The following is a 22658-nucleotide window of genomic DNA, read 5'->3' as shown; positions in this document are numbered from 1 at the left end:
GACGGCGTTCAGCGCAGTCTGGAATGTCAGTCCGGACGGAAACGCTTGTCTGTGCCGCGGTAGGCCGCGGCTAGCACGGCATGCAGTTGAGAGCCCAAGCTTGTTCGTGGCCCTGGTCAATGTGGCGCACATGCCAGTTGGCCACTAAGCTAAACCTGTGTCAACAGGCGCGGATCTGGCGACACGTTCCGCAGACCCCGGGCAGACCGACATACCTGGTGGCTCGACGTAAGATCCGCTGCAGGCATGCCACGACCATATGTACCTGTCGCGGGTGCCGACCGAGCCGCCCTGCAGCACGGTGGTCTGTCGGTGTGACATGGTATCTTCCGGACGGCCTTGCGCATCAAGGCCATCCAGAGGTGTGCCGATATCGGTGGCCCGACCCGACTTGTAAGGATATCAACGACAGCGTTCTCGGGCATGAACCAGGTGGAGACCCCAGCAGGCTAGCTGTGCAATGATGCCCGGTGTCCGTCCTGCGTAACAAGTCCATCATCCCCAGCCTACAAAATCTACGACGGCGTCAGCTCATCCCAGACGACGCTCGACCCACTATACAATGCGGAAAGGCTTCGCCTCGCGGCCCTCCTGCCGATCCACATGGCTCTCCTTGAGTATATTGCATATCGTGCACCCGTCGACGTAGAGAATCTGGTTGGTGACCTTATCGTGCCGCAGGTGGTTCGAGTGCTCGACCTCTGCGCGCGCCGCGGCGTCGGAGCGTGCCCGGCGCTCGCACACCTCACACCCGGGCACGGGCACAAAGTTCCATGCCTTGGCGTTGGCGTCGGGGGTGTGTGCGTCGTGCGTGAGCTTGACGCTCGCGCGGTGCACGTCGTTGTCGCACAGCGAGAGCGCCTTGGCTGCCTTGCGCGGCGCGAAACCCTGTGCGATGAGCTGTTCGAGCTCCGGCGTCGACTTGGGGGCTAGGAGGCGCTGGAAGAAGCCTGGCTGCGACTGGACTACTGACATGTTGGGTTGAGAGCAAGGGAGACAGAGCGGCGTGCAGTGCTGCTGCTCGGTATTTATAATGTTGAGGGGTCTTGTTGCCCGATTGTTGCTCGTTTCCGGTCAGGCACAATATGAGGGCAAATGGTGGCCTCGGACTGGTTGCCGACGCGCCGAATGGCTTGGCACTCGAGCACAGCCCCGCACTTGGCCCCGCATGCTCCATGTCCGAAGTACACGGAGCTTCAGGATCTGCATACACTCTATGTACATTCTGAAGCCGAGCGATGTACGTGCTCAGAGGACATAGGCCGCCAAGGCCGCCACAAAGACAGCGAACGCAGCCACACCGTTCCTTCCTGCACCGCTCGTCGCGCCACCGGGAGCAGCCGTCCGTGTTGCCTGGGCGCCGGTGACCTGGGTCGGTGTCCTCGAGACCGGGGTGAACGTCGTCGTCATGGACAGCTGCAGCGCCTTGCTGGGCTCGTTGGTGGGGACGGGGAACTGGGTGTATACGAGCGGCTGGGTCACAGGGGTGCCGATGATCGAGCACGCCGACACCACCTCGCTGAGGCGGAGGACCGACTCCTCGCCTTCTTTGCGCTTACCGGCCGAACCGCCAAAGTCGCCCGAGTTGGCCGAGGTGAAGCGGCACTGGAAGCACGCGCCGAGCGCGTCAATCGTGTCTTGCTGCCTTGTCAGCAGGGACCATTACAGAGACAGGCACTCACGTTGCAGACACGCTCAATGGCGCTGCAGTTGGTCGTTGTATACTCGGACTCGAAGCAGATGTACTTCCGGCTCGCGGCATACAACTGCTTCTCGTAGTCGCGGCACAGCCACTTGCACGAACGCTGTCGACCGCTGGCCGAGGGGGGCAACGGCGTCTTCCTGGATCGTTAGGGGACGCACTACATGTCAGCACGTACGGTGCAGGTTCTGTGAGTGTCGGCGTGGCGGCCCACGCGTAACCAGCTGAGGCGCAGGCAATGTCCAGGTCGACGAGCTTGGCGTCCTCGTTGGCGAACATGCTGCTGTCGGCTGCGTCGAGGAACGCGCCGTACTGCAGGTCGATGCTGCATTGGCTGCACTGGGACAGCAGTGTGACGTTTGAGGGCTGAAGGTGTGAGCTGAGGGTTGCGAGGGAGGAGGCGTACCGCACAGGCAGATTGACATGCCAAGTCGTTCTGCTTCTCATTTCCGGATCCAGGCCGAGGAATCTTGCACTTTATGCCCGCATTCCCATTTGCAGAGCACGCATTTCTGTCACGGCCGGCACAGTCGTTGGGGATGGCAGCATTGGCCAAAACGGCCAGGAGGAGAACAGTGGTGAAGATCATGTTTGGAGAGAGTGAGTGGAAGCAAGTAGTACTACACTCTAGAAGGGGTGAGGAGCGGGGTTCGCGTTGTTTTTAACTTGTCTTGGAGCGCGAATGCCAAGAGATTGCTGGGTGGAGAGCGGCACGGCGTGCATTGCGGGCATGGTGAAACATCGCCGCTGGCTGCACCTCCGAGACCCCACTACTGCCGAGCCGAGGAAGGGCCGAAGTGAGCAGTGCATCATGCGAGAGGACGCTCCAGGATTCGGCTCGTCCACCACCGCTGCGGCAATTGCCACCAGGCAGGGCGGTCAGCTGCCTAAGGAACAGGAGGTGGACCGCGATTGTCTGGGACACTGGCCGCGTGTCGGCATCTTCGGCGTTGTCAAATCAGTGCATCAACAGATCCGTGGATCTTATGGTTTGCAGCGGCATGCTGGCCAAAATGTTGGTGCACGCACCGCGCCTCGGCCATTCAAATGATAAGATATGCCCCCACAGCCGCCGCCACAACCGAAGCCACGGAATGCCACCTGGCGCTAGTCGCACCCGACGCAGGCCTGGCAGTGGCGGTGGACGTGGACTGGGACGGGCCCGTCGCCGTCCCCGTTCCCGCGGCGCCAGCCGACCCCCATGTCCTGGTAGCCGTCACCTGCAGCGCCTTGGCCGGGTCGGTGGGTACCGGGAACTCGGTGTACACCACGGGCGTGGTGAACGCGGCTCCTCGGGCGTTGCACACCTGGACGGCCTCGTTGAGAATGCCGACGTTTTCGACGTTGTTCAACTTCTTGTCGCCGCTGTTGGCCGATATGAAGCGGCACTGCGCGCACTGGCCGAGCCTGTCGATGGTCGCTTGCTGTCGTGTCAGCCGAGCCCAAGCACCTTCCAACTCACATTACAGAGCTCGTCGAGATTCTTGCACGTTGCGCCAGGCTTGCAGCCGAACTCCTGTCGGCCCTTGATTAGCAGCTGGTCGTTGTTGGCGCACAGCCACTCGCACGAGCGCGGGCGTCCGCTCATCGAGGCCGGCAGCGGTGTCTTGCTGTTCCGTCAGAAGGTTCGGGGTTCAACACGTACAGTGGCGGCTCGGTGAGCGTCGGCGTCGCCTGCCACGGGAATCCAGCCGACGAGCACGCGACGTTGAACTCGACGTATCCCTTGTCAAACCATGCAAAGTCGGCGCTGTCACCCGGTCCTTCGGCCAGGATGGGGTCCCCCCATTTGTCGAGGCTGCACTGCTCGCAGCGGCTGTAGAGGGTAACGTTGGTGGACTATGTGTTAGCGCGACAAGGCGTAAGAGCATACAGAGCAGGCTTGTTGGCATGCCGCGGCAGCCTCTGGACTTCCACTGGAATAGTTGATGACGCAAGTCTGGTGGGCCCCCTCTCGGATAGCGGGGCACGCCGAAGCGCTGTTCGAGCAGTCGTCGGGGAATGCGGCACGGCCAATGCTTGCGAACAGAAGCGCAACGAGGATCATGTTGTGGGTGAGATGCTGGGACAGACATGGGACCGAGGTACCTCTGTACATATATGCTGGTTTACATGATACACGTGCGATACAACATCCGACCGACATGGACAAGACTGCCAAGAGAAACGGGCATAGAGCCGGGCACATGAAACTGTATTCCCTCGCGGCAACTTGCATCGCCCTGTTCCTGTCCGGTCCTGTCCTCTCTCCAACGGAGATCGCAACATACAGAGTGCATAACGGTAAGATTGTGCTGGGAATTGCAGTACGCATCGATGCTTATGATTCCAACGGGAGGGATGATGCGTGATATGGTGCCTCGCCGTCTGGGACAGGGGGAGGTGGGGGAGCGGCGAGGGACGATGGCAACCGGTACAGCATGCGCACGGCCGCTGGCGCCGCCGATGAACCCAGCCCGAGTGCCATGCACCAGCTCTCCCTGGACCCACTCCACGCCGCCTCCTTCACAGCAAACACGCTGCTGCCGCCACAACGCCCGCCACAGCGACTGGAACGGCTGTCCTCTGCGCACCGCTCACGCCCACAGGGTTGCTGAACGTGAGTGGCGGGTCTGAAACTGTCGGGGTGGGCGTCTCATATTTGGTGTAAGTCGTTGTCGCTTCGACGTGCATCGCGAGCGCGGGGTCACTCGGGATCGGGAACTGGGTGTAGAGGGGGACGTTGGAGACGGGTTTGCCTCGGTCATGGCAGATCTGGATGACCTCGTCGAGATGCTGGCGCGCCTGCTCGCCGTCGGATGTGCGATTTCTAAAGTCTCCCTTGTTGGCCGAGGACAAGCGACACTGGAAGCACTTGGCTATCGTGTCGATATTCTCTTGCTGCACAATAGTCAGCGAGTCTCCCGAGTCCAACCCACCTGGCAATTGGTGTTGACATCACCCTCCGAGCATGAGCCATACCGCCCACATTCTCGCCGAAAGATATCCATCTTGTTCTCCGAGTCGCCGCAGAGCACCTCACACGACCGAGGGCGCCCCGCCTGCCATGCCGGAGTAGGATGCCCGAGCGGCGGCTCAGTGAGCGACGGCAATCTCTCCGGGGCGAGTTTGAGCTTCACACATGCTTTGAGCAGCTCCAAATAGCTGCTTTCGGCTCGGGCAAAGTCCGTGCTCTCCCCCGTGCGCTCCCCGTACTTCGATTCCGCGTCCCAGGCGTAGCTGCTCTCCAGCTTACACTGACGGCATGAAACATAGCCTGTTAAATTCTGGGGTTGACGCGTGAGTACGGCAACAGAGGAAGGATTCTACTCACCGCACAAGGCGTTTCACAATATGTCAATTCAGCGCGAACCGAACAGTCGATGTAGGCCGGGCAATTAATGGTCGCGAACGCCTTCGATGAGCAGTCCTGCTGAGCGCTGGCGATCCCGGCGATAAGGACGAGCGTGGCGACGATGATCATTGTGAGGATGATTGGGGGAAGTGGGGTCTTCCCAAAAGTCCCAAACAACTCTTTAAGCAACAGACGATGCCGATGCCAAGACATGGGGCGGGGATCATGACCGCAGACCGCAACACGGCACCCACTTTGGCCATAGTAATGTCCGTCATATGCATGTGCCCTGCCCTCCCCTCCCCGAGATCAACTACAATTATCCGAGGCACACACCGACTGCCACCACCGCCACCGGCAACGCTGCCCATCCTGGCGCCAAGCATGACGCACCACTGCCCTTGGCCGGGGCACCAGTGGGGCTAGCAGCAACGAAAGTGGTTACCGCAGTGACGGACAACGCGAGCGCGGGGTCAGTCGGCAGGGGCCACTGTGTGTACAGTGGCCTGTTGGTGATATTGTGGCCGAGGACGCCGCAGCCTTGGACCATCTGGTCGAGTTCTTGCCGTGCCATCTCCTGATTATCCGTCTTGTTCGCCCAATCGATCGAGCTGGCAGATGAGAACTGGCACTGGTAGCAGGCTGCGCGCTGGTCGAACGCCGTTTGCTGGCGTCAGTCAGCTTGCTCGTGCTTGCGTGGACTCACGTTGCAGACTGCCTTGTTGGCCGTGTCGCAGTCCGCTTGGGTACGGTTCGCTGCTGGGCCGAGGCACTTCTTGACGGCGTCCAGGGTAGGAGCACCCTCGTCATACACTTGATCACAGACCCATGTACAGGTGCGCGGGCGGCCAACCATGTTGGCCGGCAAGGGCGCGGGCCTGAGCGAGTGTGAGCTGAGCTGAGCTGAGCTTGCCGATAGCATAGCCGAATGGCCGGCCGCTCGGCAGCGCACAGACTCACAGAGGTGGCTCGGAGATGTTCTTGGCGCCGGATGGGACGCCAACACTGTGTCTGCAGATCATGTTCTGACCACGCACATAGGTCGTCGCGTTGTCGTAGTAGTAGCTGTCGCCGGTGTATATGTTCGGGACGGGTGGATAAGGAGGTGGAGGCGGCTTGGCGTATTCGATGTCCAGCTCGCACTGGACGCAGTCGACGAAGAAGTTGTAGTTGTCGGTCTGGAGGCGTCAGCGGGGTGTGGCGGGGCTGCACTGTCCACGTACACTGCATGTGGTGGTGCAGTTCTTGCTACCGGCGTTGTGAAAGCAGTCCAAGGAGCGTAATACGACATCGGTACACTTTGCCTTGTCGGCGCCAGTGCAGTCGATGGCGGAGGCGCGGATGGCGGCAAGTGCTAGAACGAGCGTGTGGATGAGCATGGTGGGTGCGGTGTGAAGAGGGCTGTTCGGCCAACGACCACAACCTTGATATTATGTATGGATTCCTGTGCTCGATGCCAAGTCACACTCGAGGGAGGTGCGGATCCAAGCGCCACAAGGGACGACAAGGGACATTTGCTCGACACGGACCTGTCCTGTCCTGTCCTGTCTGTAATGAAAGGCGCGGATGCACCCAGTTTGACCAATCGCGAAAGGCCAACAATGAAGGCGGGGAGCATTCTTTCGTTCTGGCGGAGAGCGCCGCATCTTCGGGAGTCGTCTTGAAACACTCGATGACGCCAGCACCAGGCATGCAATGTAGCAGGTAAGTTCGCTCCCGACATGCATGTCGCACAAATGCCGCGCGGCACTGTTGTCCCGCCCCGCTGACGACGACGACAGGGCACAGTGGCTTCGCGCTCAACTCTTCTCGTTGTTACGCTTATATGTACTAGCCCTCAAACCGCCCAATCCCAATGAAAGCATAAATCCTAGCCGCCGCGCAGAGGTGTGGAAAGAACAACCCGTTATACTCCTCGGAATCACGGCAGGTGGACGGCGACAGCCGCCGCCAACACCACCCACCCCGGTGCCATCGCCGAAGCGCCGTTCCCCTTCGAGGCCGGAACACCAGTCTGGCCACCGCGATACGTCGTTGTCGGGGCGGCCGCATACGCCAGCGCAGGGTCGCTGGGTATCGGCCACTGCGTGTACAGTGGCCTGTTGACCAGCTGATGCCCGAGGACCCCGCAGCCTTGTACAAGCTCGTCGAGGTCCCTGCGGGACTTGGCTTGCCCGGTCGTGTCGTTCGCGTAGCCGGTGGAGCTGGCCGAGGAGAACAAGCACTGGTAACAAGTTGCACGGTTGTCAAACGCCGGTTGCTGCGGCGGGTAAGCCAGTCAGCTCCTAGCAGCAACCAGCCTCACGTTGCAGACGTCCTGGTTTGCCTTGTCGCATCTTCCTGCTCCCTCTCTTTTCCTGAAGGTCGGACTACTCAGACAGTCCTTGATCGCTATCGTGTCGTTCCAGCCTCCTCCGGGCCCGGCGTCATTCACGCGGTCACAGAGCCACGTGCAGGTCCGCGGGCGGCCGAAGAAGTTGGGCGGCAGACGGGCAGGGCTGCGCGTGAGCTCCGAGGGCGACGAGTACCTACAGTGGCGGCTCGGTGATGTTCCTCGCCCCGGCGGGAACGCCGACGGTCCGCCGGCAGATTTGGTACAGCCCCCGCACGTTGCTCGCCGCTACGGCGTAGTAGTAGCTGTTGCCGGTGATGGGGCTGTGGCCTTCGACGTCGGAGGGAGGGCGGGTCTTCTTCTTGTACTCGAGGTTGACGTTGCACTGCTGACAGTCGACCAAGAAGTTGAAGTTGTCGCCCTGGAGATTTCAGCGAGGCGAACCTCGGGAGCAGGGATGGCGACATACAGTGCAGACCGTGCCGCAGTTGTTTGTGGGGTCGTTAACGTGGTCGGTGCACTCCACGGCGGCGTCGAAGAGCGAGGTGCACCGTGCCGAGTCGGTACCGTTGCAGTCGATGGCCACCGCCTTCTGCTGGGCAAGCAGTGCAAGCGCCAAAGTCACAGCGATGAGCATGTTGTCGTGGGGAAACGCACATTGCTCGCTGTCAGCTGAGGTGCAATACATAGTCCACATGGTTCAGTGCCAAGACAATCCGCAGCGGCGGCGTGCGGCTATCATGCCCCACAAGGCACCGCAGCCTCGAGTCTCCACCTCGGATGCAACGCCGTTCGATCGGTCCGAGAGGGCTAGGTTGGATCCAAGTGACGGCAGCGGCATTCATAGCGTACGGATGCAACGGCAACAACAGTTTGCTATGGATCCAGCGCCCAGAGCATGTAAGCACCCACTGCGGCCACAGTGACCGCAAACCGCGCCTGCCCCCCTCTTTCAGCACCACTCGGTTTCGGCTTCGTCGTCCGGAACGGCGGAATCGCCGTTTGCGTGAATGTCGAGCTCGCAGTGAATGCTAGGGCCGGGTCGGTAGGCAGCGGCCACTGGGTGTACAGTGGCCTATTGACCAGCGGCATGCCCATCAGGCCGCACCCTTTGACGAGGTCGTCTAGTTTTCTGCGATCAGCCAGGGGAAGGCCGTCGGCGGCGAAGCTGAGATCGGGGTCGAGGTACGCCGTGTACCCTGTGCCGGAGAAGCGGCACTGGTAGCATGCGGCCGTGTTGTCGAAGAACGTTTGCTGGGGCCCATCAGCAGCGTCATCGCCACCGAACCTACCGAGCACGCCGCGCGACAGTCCTCTGGCGCTTGCCTCCCAATGATGCAGTACGTGAAGTTGGTCAAGGGGCCGTCAAAAAGGTCGGTCTGGCGGCATATCCACTCGCACGAACGCGGCCGACCGACCAGGTCCGCTGGGAGGGGGTACGGCCTGGGTGAGCCACTTGTGTGGGGCAAAACTCACAGTGGTGGCTCAGTGAGGTTCTTCGCCCGGTCTGGCACGCGCCCCCCGCGCTCGCAGCTGTTGTACAGTTCGACGAGACGGATCTGCGCCTGGTCGTACTGGGTGCTCCTGCCGTCGAAGTGCCTAGTCGAGTTGGCCTCGTACCACGCCCGGGTGTAGTACTTGGCGATGCTGCACTGCAGGCAGTCGACATATAGGTTGTAGTTGTCGACCTGGGAAGGTCAGTGCCGTTCGGCATGCCAAACGAACGGCGCATGGCTCAGGACACTTGGTGGCGACGCCGCTAGCGTACTCCATTGCGCACCCCTCGGCATTGTGGGTGATGGCGTCACATTGGGACGTGTCGTTGCAGCTTATCGCGGCGGGGGCGCCGGAGAGGAGCAGGGCGACGGCGATGGTGGCTGCTGGGTACATGACTGACGCGCTGGGTAGAGTGTTGTGACATGCTGCTGCTTTGGCACAACGGTTGTTGTATATGGTCGCTGAACTGGGTGATTACGCCGCCATGCTAGCCTGTTCCCAAGACGAACCCGACCATGTGGGCCGCTAATAACCCACAGACATGGACTGTCATTTTCATTCATGCCTTCACGTCGTCATGGAGATTCGGGTCACTGAATCACGTTGTGCCACAGCGGCGAACATCCCGAGAACACGAAAGTGATATCACAGCAGATTGCCTCAAGAAACAACTTTGCACCTAGCACAATTATGTGACTGTCGCGCTATAACAATAAGTGGACCGCCACCACAGCAGCAGCTACCGCGACCCCCACGCCAGCTGACACTCTCTGCGCCGCATTGGGACTGGGGTGGGACGACGTCTTGAACGGCGGGACCGACGTGTAAGTAAACGTCGAGCTGACGGACAGCGCGAGCTCAGGGTCGCGCGGCACCGGCCACTGGGTGTAGAGCTGCCTGTCGACCAGGCTCATGTTGAGCAGTGCGCACGCCTTGAGGATGAAGTTGAGGTCCCCACGCGCGGCCTTGCTGCCCCCGAAACTGCCGGGCTGATCCCAGCGCCACGAGTCGTAGCCTATTGACGAGAGGCGGCACTGGTAGCACGCCGCGCGGTCGTCGAAGAACGATTGCTGCTCCGGTCAGAGAGGGCAATTCGGTATGCACGTACGGTGCAGATCGGCGCACACTCTTGGGGGTCTCTATGGCATCGAGGCAGTACGTGAGGGTAGTCCATGCCGGGTGCATGTACCGTCCCTTCGCGTCGGTGGGGCGGCACATCCACGCGCACGACGCAGGGCGGTTCACGTCCCCCGGGGTCGGGTCATCGCCTCGCTGCGTGGGTGTGAGCTTAACCCACAGGTGCACTTACAATGTCGCCTGCGTGCTGTTGGCTGCTGCGGCGTCGGGCACGTGTCCGATGTCCTGGCAGGTGTTGTAAAGGGCCACGGCGGTAATCGTCCTCTTGTCGAACTCGACGGCGGTCGCCTCGAATGAGTTTGCGCGGCCAAAGTCCTGTATGTCGCAGCTGTTGCAGAGGTCCAGCATGGTGTAGTTATCCGTCTTCGGTCAGCAGTGCCATGTGCAATGTGACACGTACAGCGCATGGGCCGCGGCAGAGCGGCTCGATGCTGGGTGCCAAGGCCCGCGAGCACTCGAACACGCGGGTGATGATGTCGGAGCACTGCGGCCTGCTGGCGCAGTCTATCGAGACGGCGGCAGCAGCCCCTTGGAGAAGCGGCAGAAGGAGCGCGATGGAGAGGGCGGCGGGGTTCATGATGGATGAGGAAGTGTCACCATGCACCCACCGCCATCTATGCAGTTGTTGGTTGATGTAGGCTGTGATTATGCAGGTGGTGATGCCAAGACTTCGCATGATGGCCGCGAGGGTGACACTCGTGACCTGCGGAGCCCAGCATGGAGAAGTTGTGCCCGAGAGCATGGGTTCTCCGCCATCATCATCGTTGCAGACCCGTCTGCATGCCGAGCGTATAGGGTGATCGATCACAAGCAAACCAGTAGAGCGACAACAACACCACCAACCCCAAGCGCCACACCTGGACCCAGACCACCACCGTATCTCCGCGGGGCTCCGCTCCGCCCAGTCGGCTTGACACCCAACGTAAACGTCGCCGTCGGCGCGACAGACATTGCAAGCGCCGTGTCATTGGGCACCGGCCACAGTGTGTACAGCTCGGGGTTGTGCAGCGAGTAATTGAGCACCGCGCACGCCTGGACGATCTCGTCGATGTCGCGCCGGGAGGCCTCCATCGCCGTGCTGTTATGCGTGAAGCCCCAGTCTGCTTCCGACGCAGAGGACATGCGGCACTGGTAGCATGCTGCGCGGGCGTCGAGGAAGGGTTGCTGGGTGGCGCAGTTAGTCGAGTTCTCGCGACGACGTACATTGCACACGCTGGGCGCCGCCTGGCACTTCGCGTTCTTCGCATCGCCCGACGCCCAGACACACCCCGCGACCGTCTTGATCGGCCCGTCCAGGTCCGCACGGGTATCCATGCACATCCACGCGCAGGATCTCGGCCGGCCCGTCACGTTGGCGGGGGGTTGTCTAGTCGTCAGCCCGAGGAAGTCGGTACACGCGGCGCCAGCTCTTCTCCAGGCCGCCACACACACGACTCACGGGTTCCCGTGACTAATCGGCTCCGAGATGTTCGCCGGGTTGGGCGGCAGCTTCCCGGCCGCCTTGCACGCCGCGTACAGCCGCGTGACGGACCACTGGGCGGCATCGTAGGCCGAGCTGTCGCCCGAGGTCGCGTACGCGGGGTTCGGGCGCGTGTAGCTGTACAGCAGCCCGCACTGGATACAGCCCACGATAGCGTTGTACCATTCTGGCTTGGGCGGGTCAGCTTGGGAGTGGGAGATAGGCTTACGCTGCACGCATGGTCACAGGCGCTCGTGTACAGCATGCCTTTGACGTCGGTGCACGCAGCGCCTTTCTGCTCCACGGCGTAGCAGTCTTCCTTGTCTGGGCCGCCGAGGCAGGTCACTGCCACTGCTGGTGGGAGGAGGAGCGCGGCAACGGCCACGGTGGTAGGCTTTAGGAGGTACATATTATTGCTTGCAGAGCACAGAGCAGAGCTTGTGAAGGCCCACCTTAAGTCTTGTTGTGCCAAGACCTCGATCTACACAAATGAAACGGGCAGCGGCGATGATGGCCACCACTGACGTCGAGTGCCAAATGACCTTTGCATCCGAGCAAGTGCGCCGTTGCATTCCAGTCACATGTCGCGTTTGGTGCGAGACGCGACCGCAGCGTCTCCCTCTGCGGTGACGATCCATCCCCACAGAGTGTATCCGACAATGACGGAATGTTGTCGACCTCGATATCCGGCCCCCGCACGTGTGTGGTGCCACTCATGACGCCGATCCGCCACCTCCTCTCACCCACGGCACACAGCACACAGCACACGGCACACAACACACAAAAAGCTCTACCCCCGCTCCCGGATCCCGGTCGCCAGTCCCCTTCCTCCTGGGACCGGTTCGGATCCAGCGAGCGGGCTCGAACCCCCAACCTGCAGTCGTGGTGGGTAAACACCCCGGCGGCTGTTAGACCGCTGCTCCACGCGCTGCTGCTGTGCTGGTGGGTGCGTCTCTCGACCAAGGGCCCGCTGCTGCGCTCGCACCACGAAGTCGGTAGCAAGTACTGACATGAGGCCACGGCGCCGCGTCACCCTCACGCACTCCCCCTGATCACAGTGCAAGATACATGGATGCCACAATACCCAGATCAATCTAATGCCAAGATCACTCTATTATACTTTGCTGATCTTGTCCGCGTTGGGCAACACCTCCTTCTCGTCGGCTGCCGTGTCATGCGCCGCCGTCATGTCGCTCGCACCGCTGACGCTCTTCGGCTTGCTCTTCGACCCGTACGTGCCGAGCCCGCGGAGCATGATGGCGGCGATGATGAGGGCGGTGAAGCAGGTCGCCGCGGCGAACCAGAACGCGCCGTGTAATCCGTACACCAGGCTGTCGAATGCCGACTTGCCCTGCTCGAGGTGCTTGGCCTGGAGGTTGGTCGCGATGACGGACGCGAACGCGAGGCCGACGGCACCGCCGAGCTGAACCATGGTCTGGAAGAGCGCGCCGGCGACCGACTGCTCCTCTGGCAGGGCGAGGGTGGACACGAAGATGGATCCGACGGCCATGAGGAAGTCGGCGCCCAGCACACCGAGCCACATGGCGTTGAATGCCTCGGCCCAGTAGATGGAATCGGGCTTGCAGATTGCCAGCAGCACGTTTGCGAGGCCGGTCGCGCCGACGCCGATGCAGATGAGCAGCTGGTTGTTGAAGATGTGGATGATCTTTGCCACGATGATGTTGCAGATGATGCCCGACACTGTGCAGGGCAAGAAGCGGAGCATGGCGCCAATGACACCCGTGCCCTGCACCTGCTGGTACCACAGGGTCGCGTTGTAGAAAATGGGGATGAAGCCGATCCAGGTGATGCACCCGATCGCGTACGTCGCGGCGAGCTTTCCGCGCGAGCGAGTCCACAACGCGAGGCTCATGAGCGGAGGGCGGGTGGTCTTGGTCTCGACGTAGTGCTCCCAGAAGAAGAAGGCAGCGATGAACAGCACCGAGAGGATGAGCAGCGCGATGATGTACGGCGTCTTCCAGCCCTGCGGCGCGCTCTCGCCGTCCGAGATGCTGAACTGGAACAGCACCAAGCCGATCGTGATAATCGCCGCGCCGATCCAGTCGATCCGGCGGTCGGGGTCAAGCCCGCGGTCGGAGAGGATCGTCAGCCAGCCAGCAACGCCGCAGGCCGCAGTCGCGGCAGCGAGGACGTAGAGGGATCCGCGCCATGATGTGCTGCTACGTCAGCCTTGCTCGAACCCCACCCATCACAGCACAGAAACTCACGAACTGTACGCGGTGAGCAAGCCGCCGAGCACCATACCCAGCGCGCCGCCGATGGGCGCGCCGGCGCTGAAGCTCGCGAACGCCGTGGCCCTCGTGCGGCCAGAGAACGTGCTCGCGACGACGCCGACCGCAGAGGGGATGAAGAGCGCACTGCCCATGCCAGCGAGGGCGCGGGTGACGACTAGCGCTGCGGCCGAGTGCATGAACCCGCCGATGAGCGTCCAGATTGCGTTCCACACGAGCCCGACGACAAAGCACAGCTTGCGGCCGTACACGTCTGCCACGCGGCCCGACAACAAAAGAAAACAGCCGTTCGTGAGCGCGAACGCCGAGCTCACCCACTGCAGCTGCGACTCCTGCATGTGGAGGTCGCGCTGGATGTCGGGCAGGGCGATGGAGAGCGCCATGCCGCCCGCGCCCGAGATGGCCATGGCGATGGACACGGTCGCGATGATTGCCCATGTGCGCGCCGTGGAGATGACGAGCTCTGGCTCCGGGGCCGGCGGGAGGCCGGCGGCGCTCGCCGCGCCGGCCGACACGACGGCGGCGAGCTCGGGGTTCGCGCACACGCCCGACGCGCCAGCGACGCCGGCATAGCTGTGCGAGCTGAGGACTGGGACCAGCGCCGCGCCGGACGTGAGCCGCGGCGAGGTCGGCTTGTGGTCGTTGTGTGTCTTTTCGGAGGGCGATGATGCCATTGTGTAGGCAGGTGCTGGGTGAGATGGGCGAGGAGATGAGAGGGATTGGGGAGAGGGATGCCGCGCGTCGTCGCGGCCGTTCACACCGTCCTAGGCCATGCAGATGTAGTTGAGAGCGACGAGGCAAAGCAACGTGATGAGGTAGTTGCTGTCTCGGGTTACTTGCACGACCAATATACCTCGGCTCTCGGAAACTGCCCGCGGCGAGCGAGCACTGATTATTTTTCATTTCACCTAGGCCTTAGGCGCCATCCCCCTCCCGCTCTATTCAGCTAGCTCCGGCATAACGCTCCACGCACGGCATATGCATGCTGCAAGCAAAGCGAGGCGAGCAGCAGCCGTGCGCCGCAGCAGCATGCGCGCCGCATCTCGGCTGGGTCGCCTAGTCCTAGTGGACAACGAGTCGCTGCGAGCGAAGGAACGAGCGTGCCTCGATCCGAAGCGAAGTATCAGTCATGCAATGAATGCTCTTGGCGTATCTGGGTGGGGAGGCGGGGGTGTCACCTGGTCACCTGGTCCAGTCTCACTCAGTGGCACCGACCCACACCGCGTCCACAACATGCCTCACCTCACCACACGCAGCGAAGGAGCGCCTTCCACGCCGACTTCCGACGCGACGAGCAGAATGCATTTTTTTCGACACCAATGCGACGCGGCACGCCATCACCGGCTGCTGGCGGGCGGGCGACAGATCCGTGTCCGCAATGCCACGGCGGCTGGGCAAGACGCCGTGCGGGTTTCGGGGATCACTTCCGTGTCTCCTTCGCCTGCCAACGGAGCGACATCGGCACCCAATGGCGCCGATGCGCCGAGTGCGGCGGGCTGCTCGACTCGACTCGTTCAGGATACGCTCGCTCGGCGCGACATGCACTCGCCCGCCGACCACCCCCCAACATCCAGACCTACAGTACATCCAGACCGCCGGCCGGCCGATAAGATACTCGTCGGCCGGGGCGGCAGCACCCTGAGATATGCGCCGATTCCAAATGCTGACGAAGGATACTCACGCCCCGGGGACTGGTCTGCACAGTGACGGCCACAGAATGCATAGCTACAAGGGTATGTTTGGCGGGTTGTGGCGAGTTGGCATTGCTCCCTCCGCCTTGCCGCCTTGCCGTCGACCTCTGGCACCGGCACTCTCTCCCTCTCTCTCTCACGCCGACGGAGCGGCCTCCTTCGCGCGCTGCTTGTTCGCGGCGTCAATGTCCCTCACGAGGCCCTTGACGCCGGCCGCAAACTTGGTGTACTGCTTCGGGCTGGCCTGGAACAGCGCGAACGCGGGCGCGATGTGCAGGCCGTTCTCGTCCTCGAACACGGCCGTTTTGACGGTGTCGCCCTTGAGGCGGGTGATGAGCGCGTAGATCTCGGGCGCGATGGTCTCTGCCGTGCCGACGGACACGAAGACGCTCGTCTTGCCCTTTGCGAGGTGGTCGAACGCGCCTGCCTCTGCGAGCGCGGGGCTCACGAGCAGCGAGCGCTCGCCCTCGGCCGTGAGGTAGCGCACCAGCGAGGGGATGTGGTACCGGCTCCAGAAGGGCTCGAGGTAGTCGATCCACGAGGCGGCGGGCGGCGTGAAGCTGCGCGTCACGTCGACCCACGGCGAGCAGAGGGCCAGGCCGCCTGGGCCGGGGGCGTCCCACTGCCCCAGCTGGGTGGAGACAGCGAGCGAGAGGTGCCCGCCGGCGCTCTCGCCCGCGATGATGACGTTGTGCGGCTCGAAGCCCAGCTCGCCAGTGACGTGCTCCCACGCCGCGAGGCCGTCCTGCAGCTGCGCCGGCCAGGCAGAGGTCGCATCCACCGCCTTGCGGTACTGCGCGGCTGGGCGAGGTCAGCGAGCGGCCACGGGCAGGCACAATATCTTACCGTACACGCGCACACGCGCATCCCGCGCCAGCTGGAGCGCGAACGGCGTCCAGAGCGGGTGGCCCACGACGTACGCGCTGGGAGGGCGGGTCAGCGTTGTCTTATCTCCAGGGTCCAGCATCCACCCACCCGCCATGGAAGTAGATGATGATCTTTTCGCCCGGCTGGGCCTTGTCGGCGCCCTTGCCCTTCGAGCCGTTGGGGGTGAGGATGAAGCCGTACGCCTCGGTGGGCTGGATCTGGGGTGGCGCGCTGGGCTGGCGCTTGGCGGCAGGGACAGTGACGTTGGTCGTGGACACGGTCTTCTCGATATCGCCGAACGGCACGACCGGGCGCGCGGGCTTGTGGCTTGCCTCCTTCTTGCTCTCCCGCGCGAGGAGGTACGGCGTCAGCGAGCGGCTGTACTTGACGATGCGGGAGAGGAGGAAGAGCTTGAGCGGGATCGGCGGGCAGAAGAGCAGCCAGGTGACGATGTTGGCCGGCGTGGTAATCAGCGCGACGAGCACGCGGACCAGCGCCTCGACGACCTGGCCGAACGTGCGGGGGATGCCGTTCGCCGACGGCTTGGCGCTCGCGCGGAACGTCGACACGGGGTACTGCGGGACGCCCATTGTTGTTGTTGTCTGTGTCGTGGATGAGGAGGGGTGGAGAGTAGTGAGCATGTTAGATGCCCATGCTGGTGTGGTTTGTAGCGTGGATGCTGGTGGTCCATTCACACTCGGCATGGCACGTCGCCACCGGCATTCATTCCTGGTAAGCGGTCATGAGCAGCAAGACGCGTCGAGGTGAGGCAGGTCTGGTTAGTAGTTACTCGGGCATATGGGCCATTTGCGCAATCCACGTGCCAGACAACGTTGAATGACCTCAGCGGCGTTAGTAACCGCCCAGCCCCGCCCCGCCCCGCCCCACCAACAGTGTCTCGTCGTCTCGTCGGTGTGTCGTGTGCACGTTGTGTAACGTACTGGAATGATGCAGCAATGCGAACGAGTAAATGTACAGTACACGAGTACGGCTAGTGATCGCCAACGGTAAGTACATACATGGCCCTCCTTCCTTTCACTCCAGCCCACAAACGCCGGGCGGGAAGCCACACCGCCGATCACACACCGGCCCTCTTGTCGGGGGCGGTGGAGTCTCCTGTCATCCAGCTCGGCACGCTGGCCGCTGGGCCAGCTCGACGCCGCGAGAAGAGTGCGTGGAGGCGTGTCTCAGTACCCCAGCGTGGAGGCTGTGTCCATTTCGCCAAGGCCAGTAGCTTGGAGGAATCGAGGTCCATGTCGGCCCTTGGCAATGGCCATTCATGGACGCATGCGCCATCAGTCATACTGTAGGCGCACCGCACCGCCAGACGCTAGGATCGGGCGCTGGCGCTGAGCCAGGCAGGCTACCTCTGATCACGACCACTCGACGCCCGCTCGATCGATGCCGTGCGCTATCTGTCATTCTCGGACCGACATGCGAGCGGAACTAAGGCGGCGCCACTGCCGCGCTCGCGTGCCCGCCATAGCACAGGATAAGACGTCCGTTGCCGGCGCTGGCTCAGCCAGGCGAGGCTGCCGCGTCATGCCGAGGCCGTGAGCTTCAATTGCAGCCCCCCAGCCTGTTCGCCCGCAGTCACCCCCGTGGCCCGGTTGCCTCGTCGCCCTCGGGCCGGCCGGCACCTCGTCTCTGTCGCGCCCGCCGCTCCACCCCACTCCTGCGCTGCACGCATCAAGTCGCCTGCTGCATGCGGCGGTCGTGTCTAGCTCTGGGTACGCCGCTGTCGCCTCCCGTCGGCATTCTATATACTGTGGCGTGGTCGTCGTCGTGGCCGGCCATCGCGTTGGTTGGTCGAGTTATTATGCCTACTCGTTGAGGTTGTAGATCTTCTGGATGTCGGCAAGGACCGAAGCGTAGTCGATCTCGAGGTCCTTGAGGAGGCCGGTGCGGAAGTCGAACACCCAGCCGTGGACGATGGGGAAGTGGTTCTCCTTGTAGCTCTGCTGGACGGCCGCCGTCTTGATGACGTTGCGGGCCTGCTCGACGACGTTGAGCTCGACGAGGCGCTCGTAGCGCTTCTCGCCGTCCTCGATCGCGTCGAGCTCCTTCTCGTGCAGGCGGTACACGTCGCGGATGTTACGCAGCCACGGGTTGAGGATGCCCAGGTCCTGGGGCGTCATGGCGGCCTTGACGCCGCCGCAGCCGTAGTGCCCGCACACGATGATGTGCTTGACCTTGAGGTGGCGCACGGCGTAGTTGATGACGCTCATCGCGCTCAGGTCGAGGTTGTTGACCATGTTGGCAATGTTGCGGTGGATGAAGGCCTCTCCCGGCTCGAGACCAGTGATGACCTCGGCGGGCATGCGCGAGTCGGAGCACCCAATCCAGAGGTACTCTGGGCTCTGGCCCGCCGCGAGGTTCTCGAAGAAGTGCGGGTCCTTGGCGAGCTGCTGCTGCGCCCACTCCTTGTTCTTCTCGAACACGCGGTTGTGCGACTGCTTGAGGTACGAGTCCATCGTGGAGAATTTAGCGGGGGGGTCGGCCGGGGATGAGGTGGAGGTGTGAGTTGATGACGAGCAGAGGCGGACAAGGGATGGACGCGAGGTTGCGAGGCGCGAAGCAGCAGACGAGATGAGAGGACGAAGAGATGAGCGAACGTTCATGAGGCGGCGGCTGTCGTCGGTCGTCGGTGAGGCGCTGCTGCTCGGCGAGGGTCTGATAAAATGTCGTGGACGTCGACGACTGATTGCGCGACGAGTGAGGGGGGCTTGGGACGTTCCGATAGCCCGTCATCCGCCCCATAAAAGCAAAGTCAGTGAATGGTCAATTTTGCTTCCGCCACCCAGGGAGGGGGTCAGTCACCTCGGTCAATCACATTGCATGCATCGCCCTGACGGCGACGGAGACGGCGGCGACTGGTTGGGCAGATGGGCAGGGCGGAGGGCTGCAGCAGTGAGCGCGACTCGACCCTCACGCGCCTCGCCTCCTGCCAAGAGCCAGCGAGGTCTGTTGGAACTCGAGCGGCGGGCGGGCGCTTGCCGCGGCTCGTTTGGGGCGCGGGGCTCCGACAGGCACTCTGTGATGGGGTTTGCTGTCGGAAACGCAGAGGGAGGTGCTCGGCATTGATGGAATTTGGAAGAGACATCAATGTGGGTATCATGATGGACGAAGGCAGGGTCGAGGACGATGGAGACGATGAAGAGCTTGTTTGAATGCCCACCGTGCGTCGTTTATAAAGGTTTGAGAATCGTCGTGCGTGGTGGTCTGAGCGCAGGTCCAAGCCGAAACCTCGACTGGCTGGTGGTGCACGGCTCGTCGTCAATGCAGCCGCTCCCCGCAGGTCGTCACGCAGTTGACTGCTGCCCACAGTCGTCGCCATTGCTATTGTCCCGTCCGCTCAAGGTTGCCGCCCGAAGACAAGACCACTGCCTGCCCATGAACAGACCTGGTTACTCACTAGTCTCGTGCATCTCTGTTGCTTGACGCTCATGCTCGTGGTTGACGCTGGCTTGTGGCTTCTTCACACGCTCACACCTGCTGACCTCACCACATCTTGCGCTTACTGACCACGCTGATTAACAACATGCACATACCGCCTGTAGGCAAATATAAAGATACGGACCATCTCCCTCCTAGCCAAACGACACGGCCACCCCCGACTCCTCCGCCAGCTTGCGCCAGTCGACGTACAGCGTCCCGTCCGGATCCCGCTTCCACACCTCGAGCAAGAGGTTGATGATGGTGATCACGCTGCGCACGCCAGTGCGCTCGCTAAACTTGGTGAAGATGTTGACAATCTCGGTGCGTCCCGCGTCGTGGCCGGTATACACGCCTGCCAAGAACAGGGGGAACATCATCTGCGACTCGTGCGGCGTGCCGAGGATCAAACGGAGGTTGTGCATTAGCCGCTTGGCGATCAAGCGGCTTTGCAGGTCGGACGAGCCGGCACGGAGCACCGTATGCCGCAGGTACAGCTCGGCCGCGCTGCGGTACACCTCGATCGCCACAATGAGGTGCGACCGGTCCGTGCCGATTGGCAGCTGGACGAACACGCCGAGGGGGATAGCAACGGCACGCAGACGTGCAAGCAGCGCCTCGTGCTGCCCAACCAGGTCGGTGAGCTCGCGGTCCTTGTCGTCCGATTCTGGCAGATCAAGCGTGGCGGCTACCTTGGTCGCGAGTGTGGAGATCTCGGTCAGCAGCTGCGCGAGGTGACAGTCAGCGGCTAGTACTCGGATGTCGGCCGCCGCCCAACTCACGTAGAATATCCGCCGCGTCGCACCCATGTACCCGTCAATCTCGACATTGTTGTGGTTCAGGATGCGGTCATAGACCGCCGGCCACTTCGGGCCCCGGGTCATCGCCATCACAGACAAAATGTCGTGATACGCCGTGTTGTACGCCAGGCTCTGCCACGTTGGCGACGACTTGAAGTCGACCGACGCGAGGGCCTTCTCCAGCATCCCGCGCGCCATGGGCAGCCGCCGCACCCAGCCCTTGCTGTCGCCGCGCACAATCTCGACGCCGCCGAGGATGATCAGCGTCCACATGTACTCCTCCCGCTCGTCGTTGGTGAAGTCGCGCGTGACGTCGAGCGAGTCGATCTGCATCTCGACCGTCTCGGCCGACACGCGCGCCACGTCGTGGTACGGGTGGCCGGTGCCCGCGCGGTGCGTCGCAGCCCACGCAATCAACGCGCACATGACGAGCGGTGACCGCTGGACGACGGGTAACAGCTGGTCGAGCACGGGGTTGTGCCCCGGCCCACCGAGGACGGACAGGACTGGCGAGAATGACGTGACAAAGTACTGTGGCGGCGTCAGCAGCGCCTCGCACCCCACAGACTCACATCATACAGCGTCGGCAAATGCTCGAGCACGGCAGCAGCAGTGACCATCTTGTTGCTCGCGAACACGCCGTGGCTGTCATACCCCGGGGCAAGGGGGACGCCATGCACGCCTCCTGCCCACGCCCCTCCCGTCGCCCCGTCGGCATGCGATGCGCCGAGGTCGAGCTCCAGCCCGCCCCCAGAGCCATCAAGCAGGGGCCACGCCCACGCCTGTCCCGACTCCGCGTCCCCAAGGGACGCAAGGAACTGGTCCAGGGCCGACTCGTCCTCCCCCTCGGCCCCCTCGTCGTAGTTGCGCTCCGGGGACGGCTGGCGCGCGGCGCGGTGCCACTCGGGCGATGTCTGCGTGTGGGGTGGGGCGGTCGCTACACCGGGGCTCGTGGTGACGGTCGTGTGTGTTGGTGGTCCAGTAATGTCTGCCGAGGCTGCAGTGCTCGATCCGGCGTGGGGCGGCTCTTCGTTCTCCACTGAGTCACCGCGAGCTGCCGGCTGGTCAATAAAGGAGCTTGGTACACGCCCGCGGCCACTCACGCAGCTTGCGAGTCCGCCCGTTCGGCTGCGGCGAGGGCACGAGGTCGCCCTTTGCGTTGCGGTACAGCTTTGGGAAGACGCACGGTATGCCGAGGCGGGTGCTGGGGCGTTAGTGTCGGCGTCGGCAAACATCGGCTCGGGGGCAGCGTGGCCGCGGCGAGGAGTCCGGAAGTGCTATGCACGACCGTTGGCGCAGTACTCACCATGACCCGCAGACTGGGCGCGCCGAGTCGCATGCTTTCTGGGGACGAGTCAGCGATGTGTGATGGGGGGCGAGGGGGGGGGGCGATATGGAGGAGGTCTCACGACGTCATCCTCGCCTTGAGGTTGAGCCTTACCTTTCTCCTGCGGCAAGTGTAGCATCCCGCGCGTGAGCGCTTTCGCTTTGCCGTGCTTGATGGCGAAGTTGATGGCGAGCCGCGCTCGGGCGCTGGTGATGGCGACTGGGATATTCTTCGTTGTTGTGGTGGCATTGTTGCGAGCGATAATGATAGCGGGTGTCGAGTGGGCGGGTAGTTGGAGTTGGACAGTGTGGAGTAAAGTAGTGGACAGTTGGAGGGATGCAAAGTTACCAGTTGCTAAGCGCGAGATAATGGCAGAGCACTAACCGCGCAAGATGGGGCAAGTTGCTGATCTATCAAGGCGGCATCTGCTCCTCCTCCTCTTTCTCTTCTAAACTCCACGATCCCGAGAAACCTGCACGACAATGCACAGCTGGAGAGACCCGAAGCACCGACAGACCGCATGCATGTGTAAGCCTATGACTGAAGCGAGTCGAGACGATCGAGACAGAGGCATCACATGACGCCGAGCGAGGGCCTGGCTGGCTGCTGCCCACCAACTCACAAGCTTTGACTACCCCCAACTCATCCAACTCCTTCACACATTGCCCATCTCTTCATTCTCCGTCGTCGGCCCACAGCCAGTCTTCCAACACCCCCCGCTCCTTGTCTCCTCTCCCAGACATCCCGGTGCTCGCCATCATCTCACTCCGACACGGAATGCAAAGCCACACAAGTCCAAGCCAGAGTGTGCAGATTTCGGACTCG

The 22658-nt window shown here is 62.5% G+C and overlaps 8 protein-coding genes across 8 annotated transcripts; all 8 read right to left on the bottom strand.

Annotated features, from left to right (window-relative positions):
• Nucleotides 1-555: 555 nt before the first annotated feature.
• On the bottom strand, nucleotides 556-975 carry LOC62_03G005113 (uncharacterized protein; the record flags this gene model as incomplete). Its single annotated transcript, XM_062771639.1, has 1 exon — nucleotides 556-975. The coding sequence occupies one exon, from the start codon at nucleotides 973-975 to the stop codon at nucleotides 556-558; it is 420 nt and encodes a 139-aa protein (XP_062627623.1).
• A 273-nt stretch (nucleotides 976-1248) lies between these two features.
• Nucleotides 1249-2291, bottom strand: LOC62_03G005112 (uncharacterized protein; the record flags this gene model as incomplete). The annotated part of the gene is made up of 4 exons (XM_062771638.1): nucleotides 1249-1641; nucleotides 1683-1842; nucleotides 1881-2068; nucleotides 2109-2291. The coding sequence occupies 4 exons, from the start codon at nucleotides 2289-2291 to the stop codon at nucleotides 1249-1251; spliced, it is 924 nt and encodes a 307-aa protein (XP_062627622.1).
• A 454-nt stretch (nucleotides 2292-2745) lies between these two features.
• LOC62_03G005111 (uncharacterized protein) lies at nucleotides 2746-6415 on the bottom strand (the record flags this gene model as incomplete). The annotated part of the gene is made up of 8 exons (XM_062771637.1): nucleotides 2746-3126; nucleotides 3165-3312; nucleotides 3348-3541; nucleotides 4289-4582; nucleotides 5482-5703; nucleotides 5743-5914; nucleotides 5997-6214; nucleotides 6260-6415. The coding sequence occupies 8 exons, from the start codon at nucleotides 6413-6415 to the stop codon at nucleotides 2746-2748; spliced, it is 1785 nt and encodes a 594-aa protein (XP_062627621.1).
• A 1149-nt stretch (nucleotides 6416-7564) lies between these two features.
• LOC62_03G005110 (uncharacterized protein) lies at nucleotides 7565-11870 on the bottom strand (the record flags this gene model as incomplete). Its single annotated transcript, XM_062771636.1, has 8 exons — nucleotides 7565-7789; nucleotides 7838-8033; nucleotides 8477-8622; nucleotides 8661-8811; nucleotides 8845-9056; nucleotides 9621-9834; nucleotides 11441-11652; nucleotides 11691-11870. 8 exons carry the CDS (start codon nucleotides 11868-11870, stop codon nucleotides 7565-7567), a joined length of 1536 nt encoding a protein of 511 aa, XP_062627620.1.
• A 532-nt stretch (nucleotides 11871-12402) lies between these two features.
• Nucleotides 12403-14387, bottom strand: terJ_5 (Efflux pump terJ; the record flags this gene model as incomplete). Its single annotated transcript, XM_062771635.1, has 2 exons — nucleotides 12403-13638; nucleotides 13690-14387. 2 exons carry the CDS (start codon nucleotides 14385-14387, stop codon nucleotides 12576-12578), a joined length of 1761 nt encoding a protein of 586 aa, XP_062627619.1. The 3' UTR covers nucleotides 12403-12575.
• A 1045-nt stretch (nucleotides 14388-15432) lies between these two features.
• On the bottom strand, nucleotides 15433-16932 carry est_1 (Esterase). The gene is made up of 3 exons (XM_062771634.1): nucleotides 16380-16932; nucleotides 16251-16327; nucleotides 15433-16205 (listed from the first exon to the last, which is right to left on the bottom strand). Exons 1-3 carry the CDS (start codon nucleotides 16910-16912, stop codon nucleotides 15541-15543), a joined length of 1275 nt encoding a protein of 424 aa, XP_062627618.1. The 5' UTR covers nucleotides 16913-16932; the 3' UTR covers nucleotides 15433-15540.
• A 1162-nt stretch (nucleotides 16933-18094) lies between these two features.
• On the bottom strand, nucleotides 18095-18892 carry AN1805_0 (Carbonic anhydrase; the record flags this gene model as incomplete). The annotated part of the gene is made up of 1 exon (XM_062771633.1): nucleotides 18095-18892. The coding sequence occupies one exon, from the start codon at nucleotides 18890-18892 to the stop codon at nucleotides 18095-18097; it is 798 nt and encodes a 265-aa protein (XP_062627617.1).
• A 969-nt stretch (nucleotides 18893-19861) lies between these two features.
• On the bottom strand, nucleotides 19862-22196 carry SPCC965.10_0 (putative transcriptional regulatory protein; the record flags this gene model as incomplete). Its single annotated transcript, XM_062771632.1, has 6 exons — nucleotides 21948-22196; nucleotides 21813-21850; nucleotides 21610-21710; nucleotides 21079-21560; nucleotides 20489-21037; nucleotides 19862-20431 (listed from the first exon to the last, which is right to left on the bottom strand). Exons 1-6 carry the CDS (start codon nucleotides 22080-22082, stop codon nucleotides 19862-19864), a joined length of 1875 nt encoding a protein of 624 aa, XP_062627616.1. The 5' UTR covers nucleotides 22083-22196.
• Between the last annotated feature and the right edge of the window lie 462 nt (nucleotides 22197-22658).

This window comes from Vanrija pseudolonga, chromosome 3, assembly GCF_020906515.1.
Source record: "Vanrija pseudolonga chromosome 3, complete sequence".
NCBI lineage: Eukaryota > Fungi > Basidiomycota > Tremellomycetes > Trichosporonales > Trichosporonaceae > Vanrija > Vanrija pseudolonga.
This window is presented reverse-complemented; position numbering and strand designations above follow the sequence as displayed.